The sequence below is a fragment of the Ahaetulla prasina genome, chromosome 7 (genome assembly GCF_028640845.1).
Source record: "Ahaetulla prasina isolate Xishuangbanna chromosome 7, ASM2864084v1, whole genome shotgun sequence".
Taxonomy (NCBI): Eukaryota; Metazoa; Chordata; class Lepidosauria; order Squamata; family Colubridae; genus Ahaetulla; species Ahaetulla prasina.
The window spans coordinates 16,178,533-16,206,193 of record NC_080545.1 but is presented as its reverse complement, the minus strand read 5'-3'; the positions used below and the strand labels follow the sequence as shown (position 1 = coordinate 16,206,193).

At 42.0% G+C, this 27,661-nt stretch overlaps 1 protein-coding gene and 1 non-coding gene across 3 annotated transcripts in view; one reads left to right on the top strand and one right to left on the bottom strand.

Moving 5' to 3' along the window:
- Positions 1 to 27,661, bottom strand: part of SHISAL1 (shisa like 1) — a 162,698-nt gene that overhangs the window by 30,127 nt on the left and 104,910 nt on the right. For both annotated transcript variants that reach the window (XM_058191373.1, XM_058191374.1), the window contains exon 4: positions 22,576 to 22,881. In XM_058191373.1, coding sequence (XP_058047356.1) covers positions 22,576 to 22,881 — 306 coding nt within the window. The remainder of the gene's footprint in view (positions 1 to 22,575; positions 22,882 to 27,661) is intronic.
- LOC131202726 (U6 spliceosomal RNA) lies at positions 9,989 to 10,095 on the top strand. Its single transcript, XR_009156208.1, has one exon. It is a non-coding gene; the product is annotated as a U6 spliceosomal RNA (small nuclear RNA).

Genomic DNA, 27,661 nt, shown 5'->3' with positions numbered 1-27,661 from the left:
ATTTTGTCCCATTTCATGATTTTTCTTCTCATATTTGTTAAGGTAACCACCACAGTTAAATTAGTAACACAGTTGTTAAGTGAATCTCCCCATTGACTTTGACTTTGAGATTGAACAGCCAAGAAGCAGATGACAGAGATAAAGATCCAAGAGAGGAATATGGGAGGCAAGCAAAAAAAAAAAAAAAGCATAGCAATTAAAGTATTGATGTGGGCAAGAGATGATGGATAGATGATTTCTTTGTTGTTGTTCTGGCTTGCTTCTCCTTTTCTCCTTCTTTTCTTTCTTTAAGTAGGTGACATGCTTAGAAGTTAGGTAGGATAGAAAGAAAATGTCTTTTAATATAGGGTGACATAATTAAAAGTTAGAATAAGAGATAGAAATAAGAGAAGGAGGAATATTAGCGCATACACTTTTATATAATAAAATAAAACAATAAAAAGAAAGCATGGAATAATTGAATAATGACAGATTGTAACTTAATATGACTGTGTATCCTTATTAGAAATATATAAGTTGATTGAATGTAATAACTATGATTAATTTTATTGGTTTTATTTGTATTAAAATGTGCCACACTGTTCACGCATGTTTGTTAAAAATTAAAAAAAAACTTTAAAAAAAATTCAATTACATTTATATACGCTTTTCATCTTCATTGCAATAAATGTTAGCAGGCTCAGGCCAACAGAATCTCAAAGGTAATTTCATATCTGCAAAAATAAACTTAAGCTTGGAAGTATTTAGTCTGTAATAGGAAGTAAAATGTGGATATGTATGACTGTAACTTTGTTGCTGGCAATCCTTATGATTTATATTGATATATTGACCATCAATTGTGTTGTAAATGTTGTACCTTGATGAACGTATCTTTTCTTTTATGTACACTGAGAGCATGTGCACCAAGACAAATTCCTTGTATGTCCAATCACAATTGTCCAATAAAGAATTCTATTCTATTCTATTCTATTCTATTCTATTCTATTCTATTCTATTCTATTCTATTCTATTCTATTCTATTCTATCATGTAATTTCTGCTTATTTACTCACATTTTCCATGAAAGGGGAATTATGCATAAATGACAGGCAGTGACCACTTAAAAAATACCATGTTTTCCCCAAAATAAGACCCTGTCTTATATTTTCTTGAACTCCGAAATAAGCGCTTCGCCTTATTTTCAGGGAGGTCTTATTATTTTGGGGCGTGTGGAGCAAGATGGGGCTCCTCTTGCCATCTTACTTGATTTCCAGCTCTGTGTTTACATATTTTCGGGGAGGGCTTATTTTCGGGGGGAGGCTTATTTTAGCGCATGCGCTCAAAAGCCTGATTAGGCTTATTATCAGGGGATGTCTTATTTTCGGGGAAACAGGGTAATTATAGGGCAAGTATAGCCACTGGCATTAGATATAGTCAAGCCCTTAGTAGAGATGGGGAAAATGGCCACTTCCTAAGAGATTTCTGTCTAAGCTTGAAAAAAAGATTGCAGAATAAATAGACTTCAAACACATAATCTCCCCTTCACATTCTTTAAATGTATTTAGTAGATAGATGAAAATCCATACTTGCTGTATATTATTTTCATCTAATCCAAAGACAAATGGTCAAGGGAACTGGGAATGTTTTCATTAGGAAGGTTTCTTTCTTTCTTTTTTTATTCAAAAAGTTTTACAAAATTTCCCCCCCCCCTTTCCCCCCAACCCTCCTCCCTTCACTAATACCCTCCCCCCTCCCCCCTGACTTCCCGGAACAAGCACAAGGTATAGTTAAAAATAAAACAAACATATGCTAAGAAAATTTTTCCCCAAAACTATTATACCAATTTTCCTTCTCTAGCTCTGACTTCCTTCTAACATAACCAAAATCCTTAAAAAAAAAGAAAAAAAATTAACAATTAACAGTAATAAAATATATAAATCAATAGAACAAATTAATCCTAAAGTATTTAAAACCAGCTAAAGCATAAAAATCCAATCCAATTCAGAGAATATCTCCCTTATAGCTTCTATAACCATATAATTTCCCCCCAGGTCTTTCTTACATAAGCTCTTTCGAGGAAGGTTTCTTATGAGAGTTATAAATGCTGTTTTTTAAATTAAAAAGTAATTTCCTGACCATTTTTTTCTGTAAATTGGATCGAACAGAATAGAACAGAACAGAACAGAACAGAACAGAACAGAACAGAACAGAACAGAACAGAACAGAACAGAACAACAGAGTTGGAAGGGACCTTGAAAGTCTTGTAGTCCAATCCCCTGCTCAAGCATGAGACCAGTCAGCGTGGATTACCATACCACCTATTATTGTAGCTCAGGATTGGGGAAAAACAAAAAGAATTGAATTCCTATGGCCTGAACTCCCAAGGTAGCTTGACTTTTGTTCTCACTAAATGCAGCCCATTCTGAACATCCAATGAAACATTCTGAGAGGGGCTGCTTTCTTCCAAGTCTCATTTCTTGTGGATCAAAAACACTAGATTTTGCCATTGTGCGGGGATCAATTTAGACTCTCCAGCTAAGCGTGTGGGGCGGGAGGGGGAAATCACACAAGATTCTCCCAAGCACTTTGAGGACCAGCAAACGTGTTTGTGAATACTGCATCCAGTCCTGGCCAACTGGAAAAAGTGCAGAGAAGAGCAACAAGATAGATTAGGGGGCTGGAGGCTAAAACATACGAAGAATGGTTACAGGTATTGGGTATGTCTAGTCTAATGAAAAGAAGGACTAGGGGCTACATGATAGCAGCGTTCCAATATCTCAGGAGCTGCCACAAAGAAGAGGGAGCCAAGCTATTTTCCAAAGCACCAAAAAGCAAGACAGGAAACAAAGAATGGAAAGTAATCAAGGAGAGAAGCAATCTAGAACTAAGGGGAGAATTCGTAACGGTGAGAGCAATCAACCAGTGGAATAGCTTGCCTTCAGAAGTTGTGGGTGATCCATCCCTGGAGGCTTTCAATAACAGACTGGAGCAACCATTTTTCTGAAATGGTATAGAATCTGGAGGTTGGACTAGAAGACCTCCAAAGTCCCTTCCCACTCAATTACTGTATGTTTCTATGAAGTTATTGTCATACAAATTAACCAATGTGTCTCAGGTTGAGGAGCAGCCAAGTTGAAACTAAAAAAAAAAAAAAAGCTTAAAAAAATATTCAGAGCAGTTTCAAAAGCAATTTGGGATACCTTTTGGAAGAAAATATTGACAGAATGCACACATTTTGCAGGCCTACGAAGAGCCTGCAAAACTCATTAAAACTTGGACTTTGTTTAGGCATGTTTTGAAGCCTTTAGGGTGTTCATGCTGGCTTAGAGTCCTTTTATAGTTTCAAGGCTCTTCTCATCAGGCTGTGGAAAAAGTCCATTGCTATGTTGACCACTGAATCCTTGTCTGGCAAGAAGCAGTCCGTTTCTAAAATTTGCATAAACTAATTTAGGATATTTTATTACTGTGGGTAGGGGAAAATCAAGCAAACGAGAATCAGAAACAATGTTATGACATAAGAGAGGGCTGCCAATGAAAATACATTCTACTAGCCTTTGAAATTGAGAGTATAATTTGTTTACTCAAAAAAAAATAAAAATTGGCAATATCTTGATTGAAATATGCATTTTCTGGGCTTCCAGAACATTTTGTATTGGGTTGCAGTTGGTTATGAGTGGCGCATGATTAGAAGCCCCCTAGACTATCTACCTGCAGGGACGTAGTGTGCCTCTGTTCCTAATTAAAGCAACCCCACTTTTTTCAACTGTCTACCACAGGGGTCTCCAACCTTGGCAACTTTAAGACTTGTGGACTTCAACTCTGGGAGTTGAACTCTGGGAGTTGAAGTCCACAAGTCTTAAAGTTGCCATGGTTGGAGACCCTTGGTCCACCAAGTCTGAAAAGAGATCCTGCTGCTTTAAACACTCTTTAAAACAACTCCTCAAGGAGGCTCCAGTGACGTCACCGCTCCTGCTGGGTGCTCTAACAGAGCTGTGTTGCTTGAAATAGATTCGGAAAAGGATTTGGTAAAGGATTGTATGATAAAATGGGCACAGAATATTCAGGAACCAATAATGTTGGAAACATGGGAGAAAATTTGGGTTAGAAATGTTAAGTTTACACAAGCACAGAATTTAAGGGAAAATTTTTATAAGATGTTTTATAGATGGCACTTAGATCCCAAAAAATTATCATGTATGTATCCTAATATCCAAGCGAAATGTTGGAGGTGTGATTGTGATGACGCTACATATTTTCATATTTGGTGGACTTGGAAGAAAATTAAGGTCTTTTGGATAAGAATTTGGTGGATTATTCAAAATGTACTGAAGAAGAAGATAAAGTTCCTGCCACAATTTTTCCTTTTGGGAATTATAACGGATTGTACAGGGATTGAGACTAAATTGATTCTGAATTTAATAACAGCAGCAAGACTGTTGATTGGACAATACTGGAAGAAAGAAGAGATACCTACAATAGAAGAATGGATATTGAAAGTTATTAATTTGGCTGAGATGGCTAAAATCTCAGGGTTTTTAAAAGACAATACGCAGGAAAAATATTTAATTGAATGGAAAAAATGGATTGATTATCTACAAAATAGATATCAGATTAAGAAATATCAGATTGCCTTTGAATAATTAGAAAGTTATTTTATGTAATGGGGAGGGGGTTGGGAGATGAAAAGCTTTGGATGTGGTTATTTGGATTGGAAGGGAAAATTTTATTCTATGTTTGGTTTATGTATAACAATACCTTGTGATTGACCCGGGAAGCCGGGGAGGAGGGGAAGGGGTTTTTGGGAGGAGGGGAAAAAGGGGAAAAATGTTTTGTTTTAAAACTCTTTCAATAATAAAAAAAAAAAAACAACTCCTCAAGCACTGTTGGCTTTCTTCTACTTAGAACAAAGTGCTTGAAGGGAAGAGATGGCCTTTAGGGGAGTTCCGAATGTTTCTTCCAAATCATTTTTGAAGCAGGAGCAGCTCGGTTCTGTGCCAAGCGTGCTAAAAGAGAACTTTGATTCAACAAAAACAACAACAACAAAATAATTTTCTCTTCTTTCCTTACTTCACAGAATCAGCTGTTGAAAAGGCTTTGTAATCAACTTCTTCAATAGCGAGAGCAAACCTCACTTGTCTCCATTCAATACTGGTTCATTCCATTTCATTTGCGGAAATGCATACAATGAAGAACCAACTCCCCTCCAGATCTCCAATCACATTATAGAAATTCGATGTTTAAAGCCATTTAATAGTAAAATTCCATGCTGATGTTTTATATATTAATTAAAAGCCATTTGAAAACTTAACAGCTGACTGGATTTACCTTCACAGATTTCATTACTTCCCCCTGGCCTACGCCAAGTGCCTGATCTTCGGACCTTTCACCGTGAGCTAAAAACATACTTATTTATTCAAGCGGGACTGGCTTAATAGTTTTATTAAATTTTAATTGGGGTTTATCGTTTTAGGGTTTTTAAATTTTTAAATCTTTAAATTTTTAAATTTTTAATGTCGGCCTTTTGCAATATGCTCTGTTTTAAAATTTTGTTTTTAATTGTATATATATTGAGTTTTTATCTTTTTGGCTGTACACTGCCCTGAGTCCTTCGGGAGAAGGGCGGTATAAAAATCTAAATAAATAAATAAATAAATAAATAAATTAGAGTAGGCTTAAATAATATAATTCTACAGTAGTGGCCAAAATTGTGGAAACCTTTTGGAAAAAGTGTGTTTTCTAAAACTAGATCATAACATCACTTTTTTTTTTGAAGTAGTGCCATAAAATTATATATCAATGGAAAAATAATATAATCAAGAATGTAATGCAATAACTTTTATGAAGGATTTGCTATTAGAATAGCAGTTACAGTGTAAAGAAGAAAAGTGAAACACGTAGAAAAAAAATGAGATATACAAAAATTATCACCATAGAAAAAACGAGATATACAAAAATGACCACCATGTCAATTAATACTTAGTTAAGTCTTTTAGTTCGACAGCTGTTATAGTGTGAAACGAAGACTGAATAATTGCTTCTATTAACTGGGTTTTATTGCTGGGTCGCTTCTGACTAACAAGTTTCTTTAGTCGGCTCCATAGATTTTCAATTGGGTTAAGGTCTGGGCTATTTCCTGGCCATTCCAGTAGTGGAATATGATTATCTTGAAACTCCAAAAATGCTATCAAACCTCAAAAATACACTTTTCCCAAAAGGTTTCCACAATTTTGGCCATTACTGTATACCGGCCTATAAATAGATCCCGCTGTATTGCTTCCGGGTCAGGAGTACTTGAATCTCTGTTTCTAAAAAAAAGCAAGGTGGTATTCCCCCGCCATGCAACTGAAACTTTGTCCCTTTTGGTCTGTCGTGTCATAAATCATATCTAGAAGAGGTAAGCAGTTTCAAGGAGTGTGCAAAAAAAGATGTGAAGCTCAAAATGTTCTGACCTTAATTTTGAAAAAAAGAGTTCTCTCCCTGGGTTGTGCTGTCATTTCTACTACTTCAGAAACCCGGAATGGCTGTTTAGAATTTTCTGGAATGATTGCAACATTTCCAGGTAGGTAGGTAGGAACCACCAGAGCCAAATTAAAACAACATATTTATATTTAAAATATTTGCAGAAAATATGACTTCTGTAACAGAGTTATCAGTGCTTGGAACACATTACCTGACTCTGTGGTCTCTTCCCCAAATCCCCAAAGCTTTAACCAAAGACTACCTACTATTGACCTCACCCCATTCCTAAGAGGTCTATAAGGGGCGTGCATAAGAGCACAAACGTGCCTACCGTTCCTGTCCTATTTCTTTTCTTATGTATATATTTTATTTATTTATTTATTTTATTTTATTTATTTATTTTGTCACAACATCATACAAAAAGATTACATAGTATATAAACATATATATGAGTAAATGTTAGGAGGTATAAGCATATATATATATATAGGAAGAAGAAAAGAAAAACAATAGGACAGGAACGGTAGGCACGTTTGTGCGCTTATGCACGCCCCTTATGGTCCTCTTAGGAATGGGGTGAGGTCCATAGTTGAAAGTTTTTGGTTAAAACTTTTAGGATTATGGGAAGAGACCACAGAGTCAGGTAAAGTATTCCAAGCACTGATGATTCTGTTACAGAAGCCATATTTTCTACAATCTAGATTAAAGCGGTTAACATTAAGTTTAAATCTATTGGTTGCTCTTGTATTATTGCAATTAAAGCTGAAGTAGTCTTTGACAGGAAGGACATTACAATAGATGATTCTGTGAGTTAAGCTTAGGTCTTGTCGAAGGCGATGGAGTTCCAAGTTTTCTAAGCCTAGGATTTCAAGTCTGGTGGGATAAGGTATTTTGTTGTTTTCAGAGGAATGGAGAACTCTTCTTGTAAAATATTTCTGGACATATGCTTATACTTCCTTATATCTCCTCATATATATGTTTATATTATAGAATAGAATAGAATAGAATAGAATAGAATAGAATTTATTGGCCAAGTGTGATTGGACACACAAGGAATTTGTCTTGGTGCATATGCTCTCAGTGTATGATTATACATGATTATATAATCATTCTGTGTGATGCTTGTGTATAGTGTTGTGACAAAAATAAATAAATAAATAAAAATAAAACAATGCAACAGAGCTGGAAATCAGGTAGGCAAAGAAATGCTTGGGGGAAACAAAGGCATCTGGGCGGTGGTGGATGGAGCAAGCTCCATGGCACTGCAATGGAGAAATGGGTAACGGAGCGGCTGGCGCGAGAGAAAGAGGAGACCGCTTCCCCTTTTTCTTCTCCCTGCTCCTCCTCCTTCCCTCGTGCTGGCCGCTCCATTTCCCATTTCTCCATTGCAATGCCGCAACCAGGATCTACTTTGATGGGGGGAGGTAATCAAAGTATAGTGGGGTAATTTAACAACTGGTTCGCCCAGGTCAGGTTGGCCATCGCGGGAGGCTTGTCCTGCATGTGTGGCGGAGCTGGAGGACAGGGTTGGGCCACACCTTCCACGATGGCCCACCTGACCCTGGTTGTTTAATTATTTGAATCCCATCGTTGTGTATATTTATGTATGTCATACACACATGCACACACACACACAGAGACACATATACACTAGAACCTCTGGTCACAACCATAATTCGTTCCATAACTTTGGGTGCAACCCGATTTGGTTGGGACCTGAACCTAATTTTTGAAATTTGGCGCTTATGAAAAACTGGTGCAGAAGGGGAAATTGGTGAAAAAAGAAGTTAATTTTTTGTGTGTGTATGTATGTATATATGTGTGTGTGTGTGTGTGTGTGTGTGTGTGTGTGTGTATATAGAGAGAGAGAGAGAGGGAGGGAGAGAGAGGGGGGGAGGGAGGGGGAAGTAAAGGGGAACACAAAGGAAATACATGTACGGAAACTTTTCTTGCACAAAAAAGGAGGGCACCTGGGGAAGGAAACCAGCGGGGTTGAAGGCCCCATCACAGATATAACTGGAAGTATATAATCTGTGTGGGGTATGCTCACCTGATCCTAACATACGTTCCTTGTTTAATACTTCAGAAAGCAAATTAAAAACAAACACAAAAAATAAAGTTAATAACATAATAGTTCTTGACCCTAATCGTAACCGTAACTCAAGAATTACTGGGGTGACCTTCATGCTAACCCTAATCTCAGAAGTAAACCTTAAACCAGGGGTCTCCAACCTTGGCAACTTTAAGCCTGGAGGACTTCAACTCCCAGAATCCCCCAGCCAGCAAAGCTGGCTGGAGAATTCTGGGAGTTGAAGTCCACCAGGCTTAAAGTTGCCAAGGTTGGAGACCCCTGCCTTAGACCAGATGTTAGCTCCAAGGTAATTCCAGAAACTGAAAAGTAAACCTGTATAGATTTCCTTTGCATTACTTATCTTATTCCATGATAGAAAAGCAGAAAATGGAAAACTGCATGGAGATGTATTTTACTGTAAACATTCTGGTTTTGGCATCACCAAGAAACCTTGTTTGACTCTATAAAATCAGACTAGTATTATAGTATTAAGTTAAAATAACTTTCAATACGACGACCACATTCTTTTTCAAATAATAATTCCAGTGGTGGGTTTCAAATTTTTTTACTACCGGTTCTGTGGACGTGGCTTGGTGGGCATGGCATGGTGTGGCGAGCGTGGCTTGGTGGGCCTGGCAGGGGAAGGATACTAAAATCTCCATTCCCACCCCACTCCAGGGGAAGGTTGCTGCAAAATCCCCATTTCCTCCCAATCAGCTGGGACTCGGAAGGCAGAGAATAGATGGGGTGGGGCCGCTCAGAATTTTTACTACCACTTCTCCAAACTACTTAAAATTTCCGCTATCGGTTCTCCAGAACTGGTCAGAACCCGCTGAAACCCACCTCTGAATAATTCCTATTAAACTTTAAAAATACAAAGATACAAAATTAATACAAACTATATAAAAATATAAAAAATAAAACGAGCAAATAGAAAAAAGGTAGGGGAAGGAAAAATATATAAAGATGTATAAAGAAGTGATTTCCCTCTTTATCAAGACAACTACAGAAGTTTCACTAATTTATCACCTTTTCTAACATTTCTACTAAAGTCCTCTTCATTCCACCTCTCTCTCTCTCTCTCTCTCTCTCTCTCTCCCCCCACATACCTATATTAAACAAATAAATCAATTTCATATTTCTTTACAACAAAAAATCTCTTCTTCCCATAATTTATGTCTATAAACAAAAGTATCATCATTGAAACTTAAATCAAGAAAAATCCATTTAAGAACTACCAGAAACAACATATTAAATATCTTGACCTTTAATTTCTTCAAATAATGTCCCGTAAATTATCATTTTTTCTTCATCTCCTCTCATAAACTCCTTAGCAAATTTAACATTCTCCTTCAGTTATAACACCATATCTTACCACTTTCTCTAAAAATGGAACAAAAATATATCTTCTTCCCATACCCTATCTATAAACAAATCTTTAAAGGCTTGTCATTCAGTTCTAGTCAAGAATTTTTCTTTAGTGCTTGCTTCGGCAGCACATATACTAAAATTGGAACGATACAGAGAAGATTAGCATGGCCCCTGCGCAAGGATGACACGCAAATTCGTGAAGCGTTCCATATTTTTGTGTGGATGTAACTTAAATGATTATTTGTTTTAATTGATACGTTTATAGACAGTAAAAGTTACGAAGTTAAGTTGGAAATATTGTATATCTGAGAGACTTTATTTGTAATGATATTTGACTGATGGAGAAATATTGAAAGATCGGACATTAAATGTTATGACAATGGAAGAAATATATAAGTGATGAAAATTTGAGCTCGAGAAGATGGACTGTAATTTAAGAAATGGACTTATGAAATTTGAAGGAATATGCAAGTGGAAAAAATTCGAATTTGAGAAGATGGACTGATTTTAAAAATGGACTGTAAGAAGAAGCAATATGTGAAGGGAAGATTGTATTGGTATTGTTCCTTTTCTTTTTTCTTTTTTCTTATTCTTTCTTATCTCTTTATTTTTATTGTGAGGGGATTTAAAGTTTTATATTGGGATGGGAGTTTATGTATATTTTGTATATTTTAGCTTGTGATTGTTGGTCATAATACCCAGTGTTTGCTCTGGGAAGTCTGGGGGGGGAGGGGGGGAGGGGGGAGGAGGGGGGAAAGGGGGGGAAAATGATACATGGATTGGTTATTAATGTACAGTAATGATTGAAGATATGAAATTAAAATTTGAAATGATATTGGGGCTGCCCGACTGCCATTTCAGAAAGAAAGGGAGAGAGGAGTAGAAGGAGGGAAGAAAGTAGGTAGGAAAGAGTTGAGAAGGAGGAGGGGAATAAGAAGGTTAGAGAGGGTGGAAGAAGAGAGGAGTGGAGAAGGAGGAGAGGAAGTAGTAAAGTGAAGGAGATGAAGGAGGGGAAAGTAGTAGAAGGTAGAGGGAGGTTGTGAAGAAAGGAAGTGGCAGTCAGGCAGGCCTGAATCAGCAATAAATAAAAATTAATGATTAATGATGGATAATAGATTGTACATAAATATGATGTTGGAAAATGGAAATAAAAAAAAAATTATATATATAAAAAGAATTTTTCTTTAAAAGTTACTAGAAAAAAACCCCCACATATATATTTTAATGTTGATTGAATAAACCAACTTTATATTCCTTTTTTTTTTGCTTTTAAAACTCCTTTTAAGTGATGTCCTAAAGGTTTATTTCTTTTCATTTTCTTTGCATGTTTTATTAGGATACTCTTCATAATAAAACAACGCTATTTTGTAAGTCCAAGATAAGAAAGTTGTCCACGGCACTTTTCTGAGCTGATAGCCATACACCCAACTCACTTTTCTGACTTATTATTTGTGTGTTTCTTTTAACTATTAAAACTTCAGCCACTTTCATTTGTATACATCTGTCTTCAGGCAAACAGAAGATGGAAGACAGATTACAACCAAATTTTTATTTTAACTTTTTAGAACTGACCTCTGGAAACCATCATCGTATTTATCAGAAAACAATGAAAGGAAGGCAGCTCAATTTTTTTTAATTTGCATTTATATCCCGCGGCTTATACTATGTTAGCAATAGTCTTCATCCTATTTGTATATTTATATACAAAGTCAACTTATTGCCCCGAACAATCTGGGTCCTCATTTTACCTACCTTATAAAGGATGGAAGGCTGAGTCAACCTTGGGCCTGGTGGGACTAGAACCTGCAGTAATTGCAAGCAGCTGTGTTAATAACAGACTGTCTTAGCAGTCTGAGCCACCAGAGGCCCTTCTGTGAACAGAAGGTGAACTGGTGAATTGGTGAACAGGCATTCATTACACTCAAGAGTAATACACACACACACACACACACACACACACACACACACACACACTAGCTGGATTCCCGTGGTTCCCTACGAAACTATGTGATCGGGCTTGATAAATTGACACTTACAGCTTGAATCCTCCCCTATCCTATCCCTTTCTCTCCCTCAGCCTTGCAAATACAAACACTAAGTACATGCTTGATGGACATTATCTTACAGATGACCCCCACCCTGTCAAAGACCTTGGAGTTTTCATATCTAATGATCTAAGAGCCAAAGCCCACTGCAACTACATAGCAAAAAAGGCTCTTAAGAGTTGTTAACCTAATCTTATTTAGCTTCTTTTCTAAAAACACCACACTACTGACCAGAGCATATAAAACATTTGCTAGGCCAATTCTTGATTACAGCTCGCCTGTCTGGAACCCATACCACATTTCTGACATCAATACAGTTGAGCGTGTCCAGAGGTATTTTACGAGAAGAGTTCTCCACTCCTCTGTAACCAACAAAATACCTTATCCCACCAGACTTGAAATCCTGGGTTTAGAAAACTTGGAACTCCGTCGCCTTCGACAGGACCTGGGTTTAGCTCATAGAATCATCCATTGTAATGTCCTTCCTGTTAATGACTACTTCAGTTTCAACTGCAATAATACAAGAGCTACCAATAGATTTAAACTTAATGTCAACCGCTCCAATTTGGATTGCAGAAAATATGATTTCTGTAACAGAATTGTCTGTGCTTGGAATGCATTACCCGACTCCGTGGTCTCTTCTCATAACCCCAAAAGCTTTAACCAAAATCTATCCACTGTTAACCTCACCCCATTCCTAAGAGGACTTTAAGGGGCATGCATAAGAGCTCAAAAGTGCCTACCGTTCCTGTCCTATTGTTTCTTTCTCTCTCTATATATATATATGCTTATACTTCTTTGTTTCTCATCATATATATGTTTACATATTATATAATCTTTTTGTGTGATGCTTGTATATATTGTTATGACAAAATTAAATAAATAAATAAATAAATAAAAATAAAATAAAATAAAATAAGCAATCAAATCATACTAGGAAACAGTCCGTATAAATCGTAAGGATACCAGCAACAAGGTTACAGTCATACAGTTATAAGTGGGAGGAGATGGGTGATAGGAACAATGAGAAGATTAATAGTAATATATTAATAGTAATATATACATATATATATATCACATAATGATTATTTTTTTTAACTCTATGTATGCAAATATAAATATTCTATTCCCCCATCTTTGTAGGCCTGAAAAAGAGAAGGTGAAAGGAGGTTATGGTTCACTTTTATCAAAATCAAAAGGTTTTATTTCAGAAGCAGTAATTCAGGATGGAAATCTATATCAAATACCGACACACGGATGCACTTTCCAATGCCACTTTTTTCCTTCTGGGTGTGTTTTGAGTGAACAACAGTCAATGTAAGACCTGAAATTTATGTTGCTTCTGGCTAAAGAGGCAAAACACATCCATTCTTGTAAAGCTTCTGCTGTAAAACGTTTTGTTTAATTTGAAGAAAGCTTCACACCAAAACCCGACCGTCTCTTTCCTGACATTATTTCCCCGCTTATGTTTTCCTGTGAGTGTCTACAAGACAGTCAAAACAGCCAAGATGGCATCCATAGCCAGATGATTAAAGCCTTTCTTTTTGTGTGTTATGACTGCCCTCTTGACCTGCCATCTTGGCTTTTCTGATTTCCATCTTGGTTTTTCTAACTACCTCCGTATGTTTCCAATTCGCATTTATATTTCCTCATGCAAATATATTTCCTCTGAATCAAAGTGACTCTCTGCTTGGTTTAGAATAGAATAGAATTTTTTATTGGCCAAGTGTGATTGGACACACAAGGAATTTGTCTTGGTGCATATGCTCTCATGTACATAAAAGAAAAGATACGTTCATCAAGGTACAACATTTACAACGGGTCTGGATGGGGAGAAACAGACTCAAGCTCAATCCCTCCAAGACGGAGTGGCTGTGGATGCCGGCACCCCGGTACAGTCAGCTGCACCCACAGCTGACTGTTGGGGGCGGGTTATTGGCCCCAAGGGAGGTGGTACGCAACTTGGGCATCCTCCTGGATGGACGGCTGTCCTTTGATGAACACCTGGCGGCCGTCTCCAGGAGGGCCTTCTACCAAGTTCGCTTGGTTCGACAGTTGCGTCCATTCCTTGACCGGGATGCCTTATGCACGGTCACTCACGCTCCGGTCACTTCTCGGTTGGATTATTGCAATGCTTTCTACATGGAGCTGCCCTTGAGGTGCACTCAGAGGCTGCAGTTAGTCCAGAATGCGGCTGCGCGAGTAGTAACGGGAGCCACCCGTGGCTCCCACGTAACATCACTGCTACGCAGTCTGCACTGGCTTCCTGTGGTCTTTTGGGTGCGCTTCAAGATTTTGGTTACCACCTTTAAAGCGCTCCATAGCTTAGGACCCGGGTACTTACGAGACCGCCTGCTGTTACCTTATGCCTCCCACCGACCCGTACGCTCTCACAGAGAGGGTCTTCTCAGGGTGCCGTCCGCCAAACAATGTCGGCTGGCGGCCCCCAGGAGCAGGGCCTTCTCTGTCGGAGCTCCGACGCTCTGGAACGAACTTCCCCCTGGCTTACGCCAAGTGCCTGATCTTCGGACCTTTCGCCGTGAGCTAAAAACACACTTATTTATTCAAGCGGGACTGGCTTAATAGTTTTATTAAATTTTAAATTGGGTTTTTATTGTTTTAGGGTTTTAAATTTTCAAATTTTTAATGTCGGCCTTTTTTGTAATTTGCTCTGTTTTAAATTTTGGTTTTAATTGTATATATATTGAGTTTTTATCCTTGGCTGTACACCGCCCTGAGTCCTTCGGGAAAAGGGCGGTATAAAAATCTAATAAATAAATAATAATAATAATAAAAATGATGGTCAATATATCAATATAAATCATAAGGATTGCCAGCAACAAAGTTACAGTCATACAGTCATAAGTGGAAAGAGATTGGTGATGGGAACGATGAGAAGATTAATAGTAGTGCAGATTTAGTAAATAGTTTGACAGTGTTGAGGGAATTATTTGTTTAGCAGAGTGATGGCCTTTGGGAAAAAACTGTTCTTGTGTCTAGTTGTTCTGGTGTGCAGTGCTTTGTAGCATCGTTTTGAGGGTAGGAGTTGAAACAATTTATGTCCTGGATGTGAGGGATCTGTAAATATTTTCACAGCCCTCTTCTTGATTTGTGCAGTATTACAGGTCCTCAATGGAAGGCAGGTTGGTAGCAATTATTTTTTCTGCAGTTCTAATTATCCTCTGAAGTTTGTGTCTTGCTTGTTGGGTTGCAGAACCGAACCAGACAGTTATAGAGGTGCAAATGACAGACTCAATAATTCCTCTGTAGAACTGAATCAGCAGCTCCTTGGGCAGTTTGAGCTTTCTGAGTTGGCGCAGAAAGAACTTTCTTTGTTGTCCTTTTTTGTTTCATTACACAACTTCCTTTAGATTTTTTTCCTAGGGGATTCACATAACTTCAGATTTCAATAGCTCATTAGATCAGGTCCCAACGTGAACTGGAAAACGGTAACACCTTCTGAGTTGAGTTGAGTTCAGCTCAACGTGTGGTGATTTCATGGATACACACAGGTAGTTTCTTAAGAGAATGGAAGAACTTTGTCATGACCTTCAACTGCTAACCAGCTGCTAAAATTGCTGAAGTTGAATCACACTGGGTTAGGTTCTGCTAGCTGCTTGTGTAGCTCATATTTTTGATGGCAATAGTACAGAAATATTGCGTTTGATGTGATAGCTAATGTTGAAAAAAGCTGTCATGCCCCTGTTGGAGTCTGAATCCGAAGGCGAAGAGGAACGGCTGACACAGAGTGAGAGAGTGGATCCACTGGCTGTGGAAAAAACTGGGGAAGAGCAAAGTCAGGCTGGGCAGAGCAGGGGAGAGGGAGAAAGAGGGAGAGGGGGTTCAGATGAAGGCCCACCCCCTCCACATCCTAGGCAGCACAGGGAGGAATGGAGAAGAGAGCAATGTGGGTTGCGTGGCTTTTGAGGGAGGAAAGGGACCCGATCCTCTTTACAAGACACAGGTGCTGCTGGAGTTTAAAAGGAGAGGCAAATGGGAGGGGCAGACGCGGAGTTGATCTGGTGTTTATTTGAATTCTGGCATCCTCCGAACAGGTTTGATTTACTGCCGTGCTACTTTACTTGTGGAATTCCTTATTTTGCTTGCCCTGCCGGATTAATTACCTTGTCTTGCCTTTGGAATTTTTGTTAGACGTTTTCTGCTTACAACGTTTGGGACTGAAGTATGGCTAGCCAAAGACTATTACAGGTTGGTGGAAAAGCTCTCTCTCCAGGCCGGAGAGTTGAAAAGGACATTGGGGGCACAGTTGGTGATAATAAAGGGACTCATATCGGTTCTCTAGCTGTGTTGCCTTTGTGTCACACCCCGGGTCATCACAAAAGCAAGAAGACCGGATTCTAGTCTACCTTTTGTCACAGAAGCTCACATGTCATTTAGGGTCTCTCTCTGTCTCAGTCGAATCTGAGGCCTGTAAGCTACTGGCTCCTCTAGTAGATGAATCAGAGGAGGAGGCATGGGAGTCAGGGTCAACACCAGGGCAACCTGGGAGCTCTGAGGGGGAAGATGGAATGGAGCTGTCAGATAGAGAGACAGAGGCGGAGCCTGGCCCGTCCACCACCCCTCAGACGGAGAGTCAACAGCCTCCAGGTCTGGAGGTGGCTGATGAGGAAGAGGCATAACAGCTGGGTCCAGTACCTGACACATGGATGCGCAGAGGAGAGGAGAACAGTGGAAAGCCATGGGCTGATCCTGTGGAAGGAAGAGCCACCGCTGCTAGTGAAGCCCCACCCTAGCTCTGGGGATAAAAGGCAGGGGGCAGAGATGAATAGATTTGGCAGATGACTATTCGTCTTCCGGCTGGAGGGATTTGTTAGCCTGCAAGAGAAACTTTTTGCTAGGGCTGCCGGCACTCCTAATAAAGAAATATTTTGAGTTCACGTCAGAGGGTTTGTCGTGTTTGGGGAGCTGGGTTAGAACACTATCTCACAGGTGGTTGTGAGGGGAAATAGATCTTCTCCTGCATTTAGAAAGAATGGCACACCAGAAAAAAAATTCTATTTGCTACCATCTTCTTAGCCTAATGGTAACCGTAGCCCTAACCGTAGGTAAAATCCCACTGAGTTACAACGTGGATTTCATTTATGGTTTATTCCTTCTGTTGTCTCCAAGACCTTTTCCAATACATAAAACATCAATGCATAAACAATTTTATTAGAAATAATACACTATAGCCAGGTGGTCACTCATGCACGAAGCACTGTACAGGTACTCCTCGACTTACAACAGTTCATTTAGTGACCATTCAAAGATACAGCGGCACAGAGAAAAGTGACTTAAGACCATTTTTCACACTTACCACTGTTGTGGTATCCCCGTGGTCACGTGATCAAAATTCAGATGCTTGGCAACTGACTCACATTTATGACAGTTGCAGTGTCCCGGGGTCATGTGCTCACTTTTTGTAACTTTCTGACAAGCAAAGTCAATGGGGAAACCAGATTCACTTAACAACCGCTGTTACTAACTTAAGAACTGACGCAATCCCCTTAACAACTGTGACAAGAAAGGTCCTGAAATGGGGCAAAACTCACTTAACAAATGTCTGATTTAGCCACATTATTATTATTTTATTTTATTATTTTATTAAATTTCTATACCGCCCTTCTCCCGAAGGACTCAGGGCGGTGTACAGCCAAAATAAAACACGGAATATATACAATTAAAAGAATTTAAAAAGAACTATTACTATGTGGCCGATTATTAAAACATTTAAAAATTTAAAATATTATTAAAACCCCAATTTAAAACAGCTATTTATGCCAGTCCTGCTTGAATGAATAAATATGTTTTAAGCTCACGACGAAAGGTCCGAAGATCAGGCACTTGACGTAAGCCAGGGGGGAGTTCGTTCCAGAGTGTTGGTGCTCCCACAGAAGGCCCTACTCCTGGGGCCGCCAGCCGACATTGTTTGGCGGACGGCACCCTGAGAAGGCCCTCTCTGTGAGCGTCTGGTCGGTGGGAGGCATAAGGTAGCAGCAGGCGGTCTCGTAAGTACCGGGTCCTAAGCCATGGGCGCTTTAAAGGTGGTAACCAGAATCTTGAGCGCACCGAAAGACCACAGGAAGCCAGTGCAGACTACGGAGCAGTGGTGTTACATGGGAGCCACGAGCGGCTCCCGTTACCACTCGCGCAGCCGCATTCTGGACTAACTGTAGCCTCTGGGTGCACCTCAAGGGCAGCCCCATGTAGAGAGCATTGCAGTAATCCAGCCGAGGCGTAACCAGGCGTGAGTGACCGTGCATAAGGCATCCCGGTCAAGGAAGGGCGCAACTGGCGAACCAAGCGAACTTGGTAAAGGCCCTCCTGGTGACGGCCGCCAGATGTTCATCAAAGGACAGCCGACCATCCAGGAGGACACCCAAGTTGCGAACCACCTCCTTTGGGGCCACTAACTGCGCCCCAACAGTCAGCTGCGGGTGCAGCTGACTGTACCGGGGTGCCGGCATCCACAGCCACTCCGTCTTGGAGGGATTGAGCTTGAGTCTGTTTCTCCCCATCCAGACCCGTACGGCTTCCAGGCACCGGGACAGCACTTCGACCGCTTCGTTGGGGTGGTCCGGGGTGGAAAAGTACAGCTGAGTATCATCAGCGTACAGATGATAACTCACCCCGAAACCACTGATGACCTCACCCAGCGGCTTCATATAGATGTTGAACAGGGTAGGCGAGAGAATCGACCCCTGCGGTACCGCACAAGTGAGGCACCTCGAGGGCGACCTCTGCCCCCTGTCAACACCGTCTGCGACCGGTCGGAGAGATAGGAGGAGAACCACCGATAAGCGGTGCCTCCACTCCCAACCCCTCAACGGCGCAGCAAGATACCATGGTCGATGGTATCAAAAGCCGCTGAGAGGTCTAATAGGACCAAGGCAGAGGAACAACCCCTGTCCCTGGCCCTCCAGAGGTCATCTACCAACGCGACCAAAGCCGTCTCCGTGCTGTAACCGGGTCGGAAGCCGGACTGGAGCAGGTCTAGATAGACAGCTTCCTCCAGGTGCGGGAAGCTGCCATGCAACCACACTCTCTACAACCTTCGCTAAAAGCGAAGGTTGGAACTGGGCGATAATTACCCAAAATAGCTGGGTCCAGGAAGGCTTCTTCAGGAGGTCTCACCACCGCCTCCTTCAAGGCGGTGGGGAAAACCCCTTCAACCAAAGAAGCATTTATAATCCCCTGGAGCCAGCCTCGTGTCACTTCCTGAGCAGCCAGTACTAACCAGGAAGGGCACGGGTCCAGTAAACACGTAGTTGCATTCAACCTCCCCAGCAACCTGTCCACGTCCTCGAGAGCCACAGACTCAAACTCATCCCAAATAACCTCAACAAGACGAGTCTCTGCCGCCTCGGCTGAATCATCGCAATCATGATCCAAACCATCACGAAGCTGAGCGATTTTATCGTATAGATAACCGTTAAACTCCTCAGCTCGTCCCTGCAGGGGTCATCCGTCCCTCCTGTTGAAGGAGGGAACGGTCACCAAACAGGGCGGCGGGCGGTTATCTGCCGATGCAATGAGGGTGGAAACGAGGAACGTTCGCCTCCCTCATTGCCACTAGGTAGGTCCTAGTAAAGGACCTCACTAGTGTCGATCAGCCTCGGGCAGCTGGACCTCCAAACACTCTCTAGGCGTCTTCTCCGGCGTTTCATCTCTCTCAGCTCCCCGGAGAACCAGGGAGCCAATTGAGATCTGCGCCGGGTCAGAGGCCGCAAAGGCGCGACACGGTCCAAAGCCCCAGCCGCGGCCCGTTCCCAAGCCGCAACTAGTTCTTCAGTCGTGCCGTGGGTAAGATCCTCAGGAAACGGCCCAAGCTCCGTCAGGAACCTCTCCGGGTCCATCAGGCGCCTGGGACGGAACCAACGCATCGGCTCCGTCTCCCTGCGGTGGTGAGCAGCGGTTCGAAAGTCTAGGCGAAGGAGAAAATGATCTGACCATGACAACGGTTCTTTCACTATATCTCCTAAATCCAGATCATTTACCCACTGACCAGAGATAAAAATCAAATCTAGCGCGCCTCCCCCGATGTGTGTAGGGCCATCAGTTACTTGAATCAGGTCCAAGGCCGTCATGGAGGCCTGGAACTCCTGAACCACTGTTGATGACAAGCCGGCCGATGGCAAGTTGAAATCTCCCAAGACTGTTACTGGGAATCTCAACCGCCACGCCAGCAAGCACCTCCAGTAGTTTAGGTAGGGCTGTGGCCACGCAGCAAGGAGCCAGGTACGTGATCAACAACCCCATCTGATTTCGATGGCCCCACTTCACAAGGAGGGATTCACAGCCAGCTATCTGAGGAACAGTGGACTCCCTCGGCTCCAGACTTTCCCTAATCACAACCGCCACCCCCCCACCCCTACCCTGGGTCCTCGGCTGATGGAATGCACGGAAACCCGTGGGCACAGTTCAACCAGGGTACACCCCTTCTGTGCCCAGCCAGGTCTCCGTAATGCCCATAAAGTCCGGACTCCCTCTGAATCAGGTCACAAATCAGGGGCCTTATTAACCACGGACCGGGCATTGCAGAGCATCAGCCGTGACCCAGGCTCTGAGGATCCTGACCATCCAGGGAGCAGTAAGGACTGGGGGCGGAGCACGTGATCGCCTTTAAACAACGCCCACGTGCCCCCAACGAACGATACGGCCCCCTGCCTCCGCCATGTCTGCCCCTCCCACTTACCGTACAGATGGAATAATGTTCTTTGCTCTGTTCAGACCCCTCCCCCCTGTCTTCGGACCAGCTAAAATAGTGTCGTGAGCACGCGCTAGGACTGGACATACCCTCCCCGACGGGTTTCCCCCAACACCCGCCCTTGCCCTCCCCCCCTTTAAAAATTCCCTCTCTAAAAATCCCCACAGGCTCTTTCTCTTCGCATGCCACCTCTGTGGGTCCCAAAACCCGTCATGGAGGCCGGCCCTTGGTAACAAAACGGGCCATTCCTGCGAGGCGGGGGCACCTCGCAGGCGCAAGAGTTCATGTGCTGAGTAACGCATAGAAACATAAATTTGCTGTGGTCGTAAGTTGAGGACTACCTGTATTAAACCAGGGATATTGGATATTGATAGTGTGTGTGGTCATAAAATCGAACACAAAAACATGGCTAACTGGAATCCTGCAGATTTACTCAGCATATACTTGAGGTTGCCATTGTGCATATATGCACACAAGCACACACACATAAAAATTCACGAAGAGGCATCAATGAGCTACCCAGAACTTATGCAGATGGAAGAAAAAGGAGAAGACAACAAATAGGGAAATAGGAAAAAGAGGAAGAGGATTGTCAACTGATCGATGTTTCATTATCTCATCTGAGAGTCTGTAGAGATTCTCAATCATCCAGGTCAGAGTTGTCCCAAAGGTGCTTTTTCAGGAGGCAACCGTCCTGTCAGAGCTGAAGAACCTTCTTGAATGAGAAGCAAAACGTCTTCAAACAAACAAACAAAAAAAAAAAAGAAAGTCCAGTTGCCTCCTGAAAAAGCACCTTTGGGATTATCTCATCTGGTTTCTGTCAGAGTTTGTTGCAGAAATCAAATCCAGAAAGCCCACAAAGGTAATGTTGGATGGAGACCCCAGAGGTAGCAGGATATTAATCCCTTATGGGAAGAGCCATGCTGGAGTAAAATATGGACTCCCTCAATGATCTTGCCTCCTGACCTTGGATCTCTGCACACTTTTCCCTTTGGGCCACGCTGCTTGTTTGCTGAGTTTGGGGAAGGAGGGGGGGATTCCCCTGAAACTGTCTCCGGGCCTTTTGTCCTTGGAACAATGATTGGGCTTGTGGGAGCCCTGGAGAGCAGACATGCAACCTTATTTATTCTCTCATGATGTTTGAAGCCAGGTGGCTTGAAATTTCTACACTTATTCTAGCAGTGGTGGGATCCTGCCGGTTTAACAACCGGTTCGCTGATGGCGTGTTTCGCTATATGCACATGCACAATTTTAGCCTTCCACGTTACTTCCGGGGAGCAACACAGCTGAGGCGTGGCAATCCGCTCTTCCGCGCAAATCAGCTGAGAGGTAAGTAAAGCATAGGGGCGAGTGGGCCCACCTGATCGTCGGAGCGAACTGGTTCACTCCCAGCTGATCGTCGGAGCCACTGATTCGTCCGAACCGGCTGAATCCCACCCATTTCTAGTCAATCTACCAGCTCTTTGTTAAAACCTGCTTTGCTGGGGTTTTTTTTGGGAAATGCAGAGAATTATTATCTACTGCTTTCTTCTAGAACAGGGGTCTCCAACCTTGGTCCCTTTAAGACTTGTGGACTTCAACTCCCAGAGTTCCTCAGCTAGCTTTGCTGGCTGAGGGACTCTGGGAGTTGAAGTCCACAAGTCTTAAAGGGACCAAGGTTGGAGACCCCTGTTCTAGAAAGTTGTTTGATTTCCCAGTCTGCCTTGCCATCTTGATATGCCCTGTGGTTGTTCCATCCATCCATCCAAATACAGAGCTTATTTTCTCACACTAAGGAAACAGGCATCAAACGAGCATGGTCATCTCTGGAAGCTTCACTTCCAGAGAGACACGAGAACCATTGAAATAAAATCACATTGCTCTGACAAGGTACCTGATAAGAACTATCTATCAGATAAAAGATTAGGGTATGAAAAAAAAGAGAAGACGCCTTGAAAAACTTACCAGGCAGTTGAGCTTGGGAAAGACATCAGTGGTGGAGTTAAAGCTTCTCCTTTTAAGGTGTGGACAGCCTGGGATGGTTGAGAGGCAGGCTGAGAATGCGTCTGAGTCTCTACTTGCCTTGAGTCCTGAGTTGGTTTAATCCACCGGCTTGTTTCCGGTTTCATCCATTTCCCCTGGATTCCCCATCTTGCCATGTAAACTTTGCAAATGTCGTAGTTCATGGAGGAGTAATATAAAAGGTCCAGAACCAGCAAGACTACAACGAAAAACCCATAGACCCAAACTCCTAACAGTGCACTGTAATTGCTGTAGAAAGAGAAGAGAAAGCTGGAGTTAGGAAGGGACTGTTAACGCATTGCTTCCTGCTCTTCTAATTAGGCACTTAAAGCTATGAAATATACAGTTATTATGATCCGTGTTTCTATCTCTGCTTCTGCTTCTTTTCTTCCCAAAAGTGAAACCAATGTGTTCAAGACTCCTACGTGGCCTCCTGCAACATTGCTCAAACCTTGCCTAGCCCCAACAAGAGGATGGGACATCTGCCTATGAGAGATAGTACATCCTGATGTATTGTGTGATGTGTTGTGGTGGCACAGTGGTTAGAATGCAGTATTGCGGGCTACTTCTGCTGACTGCCTGCAAATTTGGCAGTTCGATTCTCACCGGCTCAAGGTTGACTCAGGCTTCCATCCTTCCAAGGTGAGTAAAATGAGGACCCAGATTGTTGGAGGCAATAGGCTGACTCTGTAAACCACTTACAGAGGGCTGTAAAGCACTGTGAAGTGGCCTCTAAGTCTAAGTGCTATTGCTATTGATGCCCATCAGTAAGGGAATCAAACACCCACTCTCGCAAAATCTTGAATGGATAAACTAGTGATGGCTAACCTTTCTGCCGTCGCGTGCCAAAAGCAGGAGGAGCATGAGGGGTCGCATACGCAGATGCCCACACCCATAATTCAATGCACCCTCCCCTGCGCATGTGCACACGACCCCCTCACGCTCCCTCCACTTTTGGCACACAATGGCCCGATTGGCCCAGTAGGCCCGTTTTTCACTTTCCCCAGGCTCCAGAGGCTTTCTTGGAGCCTGGGGAGGGTGAAAACAGCCTTCCCACCCTCTCCGGAGGCCCTCCGGAGGCCGGAAACAGAGATTAACTCACTGCCGTGACGGGAACAGGGGAAATTTGGACTCTGTGACACCTGAAAACCTTTGAAATGGAATGGTCTAAACCAGGGGTCTCCAACCTTGACAACTTTAAGACTTATGGACTTCAACTCCCAGAGTTCCTCAGCCAGCAAAGCTGGCTGAGGAATTCTGGGAGTTGAAGTCCACAAGTCTTAAAGTTGCCAAGGTTGGAGACCCCTGGTCTAAACTAGTGTTTCTCAATGTCAGCCAATTTAAGATGTGTGGACTTGAGTTCCTAAAATTCTGCAGTCAGCATAGGGAATTCTGGAAGTTGACATTCACAATATCTTCAAGATGCTGAGGTTGAAAAACATGGCATAGATGAAGTTTCTGGAAGTTTTTCTGTCCCATGGCTTCTTTGAAAAGGCAAATAACTGGGAGCAGAGAGCTTCTTTTGCACCACAATGCCTAAAGAATGCAGTTCGGAAATCCTATGCTTCCTTGCCATCCATTGAAAAGAATAATTTGGTGGGGAAAAGACTAAAGAAACTAGTACAAACATTAAAGGAAACTTTCTCCCTTTTCTTTATCCATTTTTTTTTGTTTTGAGACATTCAAGCTGTGACAGTTCAGCCTGAGTAAAAATTACTCAATATGATTTTGCCAATTGCAGAGTTTGGCCTACGAAAAACACAGGATTGCCAAGTGGCTCCCTTAGTTTTGCATTCCAATATGTTCTTTTTTTTTTAAACCCAGCATTCTGCTTCTAGCAATGCTTTTTAAAATGTATTACATTATGCTACTAATTAGATTCACAGCCTCCTTCATTTCTGTCCTACATTTCTTCTGTATACGCTCTCCAGAAAGATATTTACAATCGGATAGGGATGACCCCAAGGGTGGGAGCGAAAGCATTTTTACGTACATAGTATTGGTTCAATGAATAGAGAAATGTAGAAGCGAAAAGCTCTCGGGACAAATCGTTTTTTTAAGAGTTTTCCTCTTTCAACTAGGATCGATTTTCTTTTCAGAAGCTGCCTTATCGCTAACTCAGTTTTAAAAACCCAACACATTTCTATTTACAGGAATCTTTTCACTTCCACCATTGGAGGGCTTTCTATAAAAGTTTTATATTACCCAAGTACCAGGGGTGAAATGCTCCCGGTTCGGACTGGATCGCACGATCTGGTAGTGATGGGGGCGGGTAGTTCGGAGAACCGGTAGCAAAAATCCCTGCCCCACACCACCACCCATACTCGCTGTTCCTCTTCTCTGTCCCTGAAGCTCTCGATGGTGATATAGCTGCAAACGGCTTAAATGACTGGCCGGGAGCTTCAAAGGGCCACAATACAGCTGATCAGCACTGTAGGCGGCTAGTAGACCGGTGCCTCTATTTTTAAAGAAGTTAGACTGGTGCGCTCCCAAAAAAGGGCAATTAATAGACTGGTGCCTCTATTTTTAAAGAAGGTAGATTGGTGTGGCTCCCAAGTTTTGTATATTTTGTTTATTATTTTTATTATTTATTATTATTGGCCATGCCCATTCAGTCACCTGGCCACCAAGCCGTGCCCACCAGGGGTGGTGGTCACCTGACCACCAAGCCACGCCCACCAATTAAGCCACGCCCACAAAACCGGTAGGGAATTTTTTTAGATTTCACCCCTGCCAAGTACAATCAATCAAAGGAAAACATTTTCCAGTTGAATAGTTAACTCTTCTACTAAGTTGAGTTAGAGAGGAGGAACAGAATCAGCTCAAAGATTCCAAGCAGTGGTGCTATTCAGCCAGTTCTATCCGGTTTGGGTAAACCGGTAGCGGCGGCTACAGGAGGCTCTGCCCACCCTCCCGGACGTCATCATGTCCTGTTTTGATGCTCTGCGCATGCACGGAGGTGGCACGTGCGCGCTCACATTTGCGAACTGGTAGCGAAGGTAAGTGAATACCACTCCTGGTTCCAAGTCTACTAAGTTTGTGGTCAAGCAGGAGAAACATCAGTATAACAAAGATGTAGGATTCTCAGAATAACACATGGCATTTTTCCATACGAATTTGAAATATCTGCTGGTTGGTATCAGACTAAAACAATGAAAAGTCCCATGGATCTTAGTGTGAATCTTTAGCAGATAATCAGCATTTAAGAAACCTGGCATGATCTAGATTAAGAAATCTAATTTAATATTTGGAGGGGAGATTTGATCCCTCTATATTTTCTAGCAGGACTACCAGATTCTGCAGCAGCTTTGTTCCCTAGGCCAGGGGTCTCCAACCTTGGCAACTTGAAGCTTGGTGGACTTCAACTCCCAGAATTCCCCAGCCAGCAATTCTGGGAGTTAAAGTCCGCCAGGCTTCAAGTTGCCAAGGTTGCAGACCCTTGCCCTAGGCCATCTGTCTGGTAAACTCGCAAGAGTCATTTTCCTTGCCATGTACATGTATACATCTGAATTAGACTGTGTTGTTTCTCTGTGTCATATATGTGGGTATATGCATTTTATTTATTTATTTGTCATGTTTATGTAGTATATATCGGAAGTGGTGACCCCTTGAGAGCTGTATGCAACAAAATTTCATTTTAATGTATGCCGATTAGTGTACATTTAAAGTGTCAATAAAGTTATTCTAAGTCTTTCTCTGGTGTATTTAAGTTACTGAGGCTTTTAGAATGAGAATAGAATAAAATAGAATAGAATTTTTATTGGCCAAGTGTAATTAGACACCCAAGGAATTTGTCTTGGTGCATATGCTCTCAGTGTACATAAAAGAAAAGATACGTTCATCAAGCTACAATATTTACAACACAAATGATGGTCAATATATCAATATAAATCATAAGGATTGCCAGCAACAAAGTTACAGTCATACAGTCATAAGTGGAAAGACATTGGTGGTGGGAATGATGAGAAGATTAATAGTAGTGCAGATTTAGTAAATAGTTCGACAGTGTTGAGGGAATTATTTGTTTAGCAAAGTGATGGCCTTTGGGGAAAAATTGTTCTTGTGTCTAGTTGTTCTGTTGTGCAGTGCTCTATAGCGTCGTTTTGAGGGTAGGAGTTGAAACAGTTTATGTCCTGGATGTGAGGGATCTGTAAATATTTTCACGGCCCTCTTCTTGATTCGTGCAGTATACAGGTCCTCAATGGAAGGCAGCAATTATTTTTTCTGCTTTTTTAAAATGTTTTTTAACTGACATTTTATGTAACTGAAGCTCCTTTCTTCTTGTTTTACTTATAGCCATAAAACGTTTTGGATATCACAAGCTAATTTCTATATGTCCTTCAATTTTATCCTTCTATCTTTTCCTCCCCTCTTTTCTAATGTTGTTTCATTACACCCTCAGTATTATTGTTTCTCTCCCTTTCCCCTTAAGAATTCAAGCTGGGCATCAACCAAGAGCCACCTTTCTCTGGCCACAAGCTTATATTTTTAAAAATCCTTCCTGTTTCCACCCTTCAAGACTTTTGTTAAGTGCCAGTGGTGGGATTCAAATAAATTAAGAACCGGTTCTCTGCCCTAATGACCGACTGGGTGGGCGTGGCCGTGGTGGGCATGGCCAGGGGATGTGTCAGGCAGCACTCGGCCTCCTCCACCCCCCTGGGAGCAAAAATGGGCCAAGGGGGTGGGGGGGATGGATGCGCCACCCACCCTCTGCGCCCCGTTTTGGGTCTAGGAGGCCTCCCTGAAGCCTCCTGGGAAGCAAAAAAGGGCCTAGGAGCCTCCCTGAAGCCACACACACACACACACAAACACTAAATAAAAGGTTAGATAATACCAGGAAATAGTAGCACAGAAGACAAGGAATTAGAGAAGTTGACAAAATATCAAGATCTAAAAATTGAAATTGAAAGGTTACGGCATAAACCAGTCACGATGATCCCAATCATTATCAGCGCATACCAAAACACTTGGATGACACTTAGAAAATCTGTGCATTGACAAAATTTCCATCTGTCAATTACAAAAGATC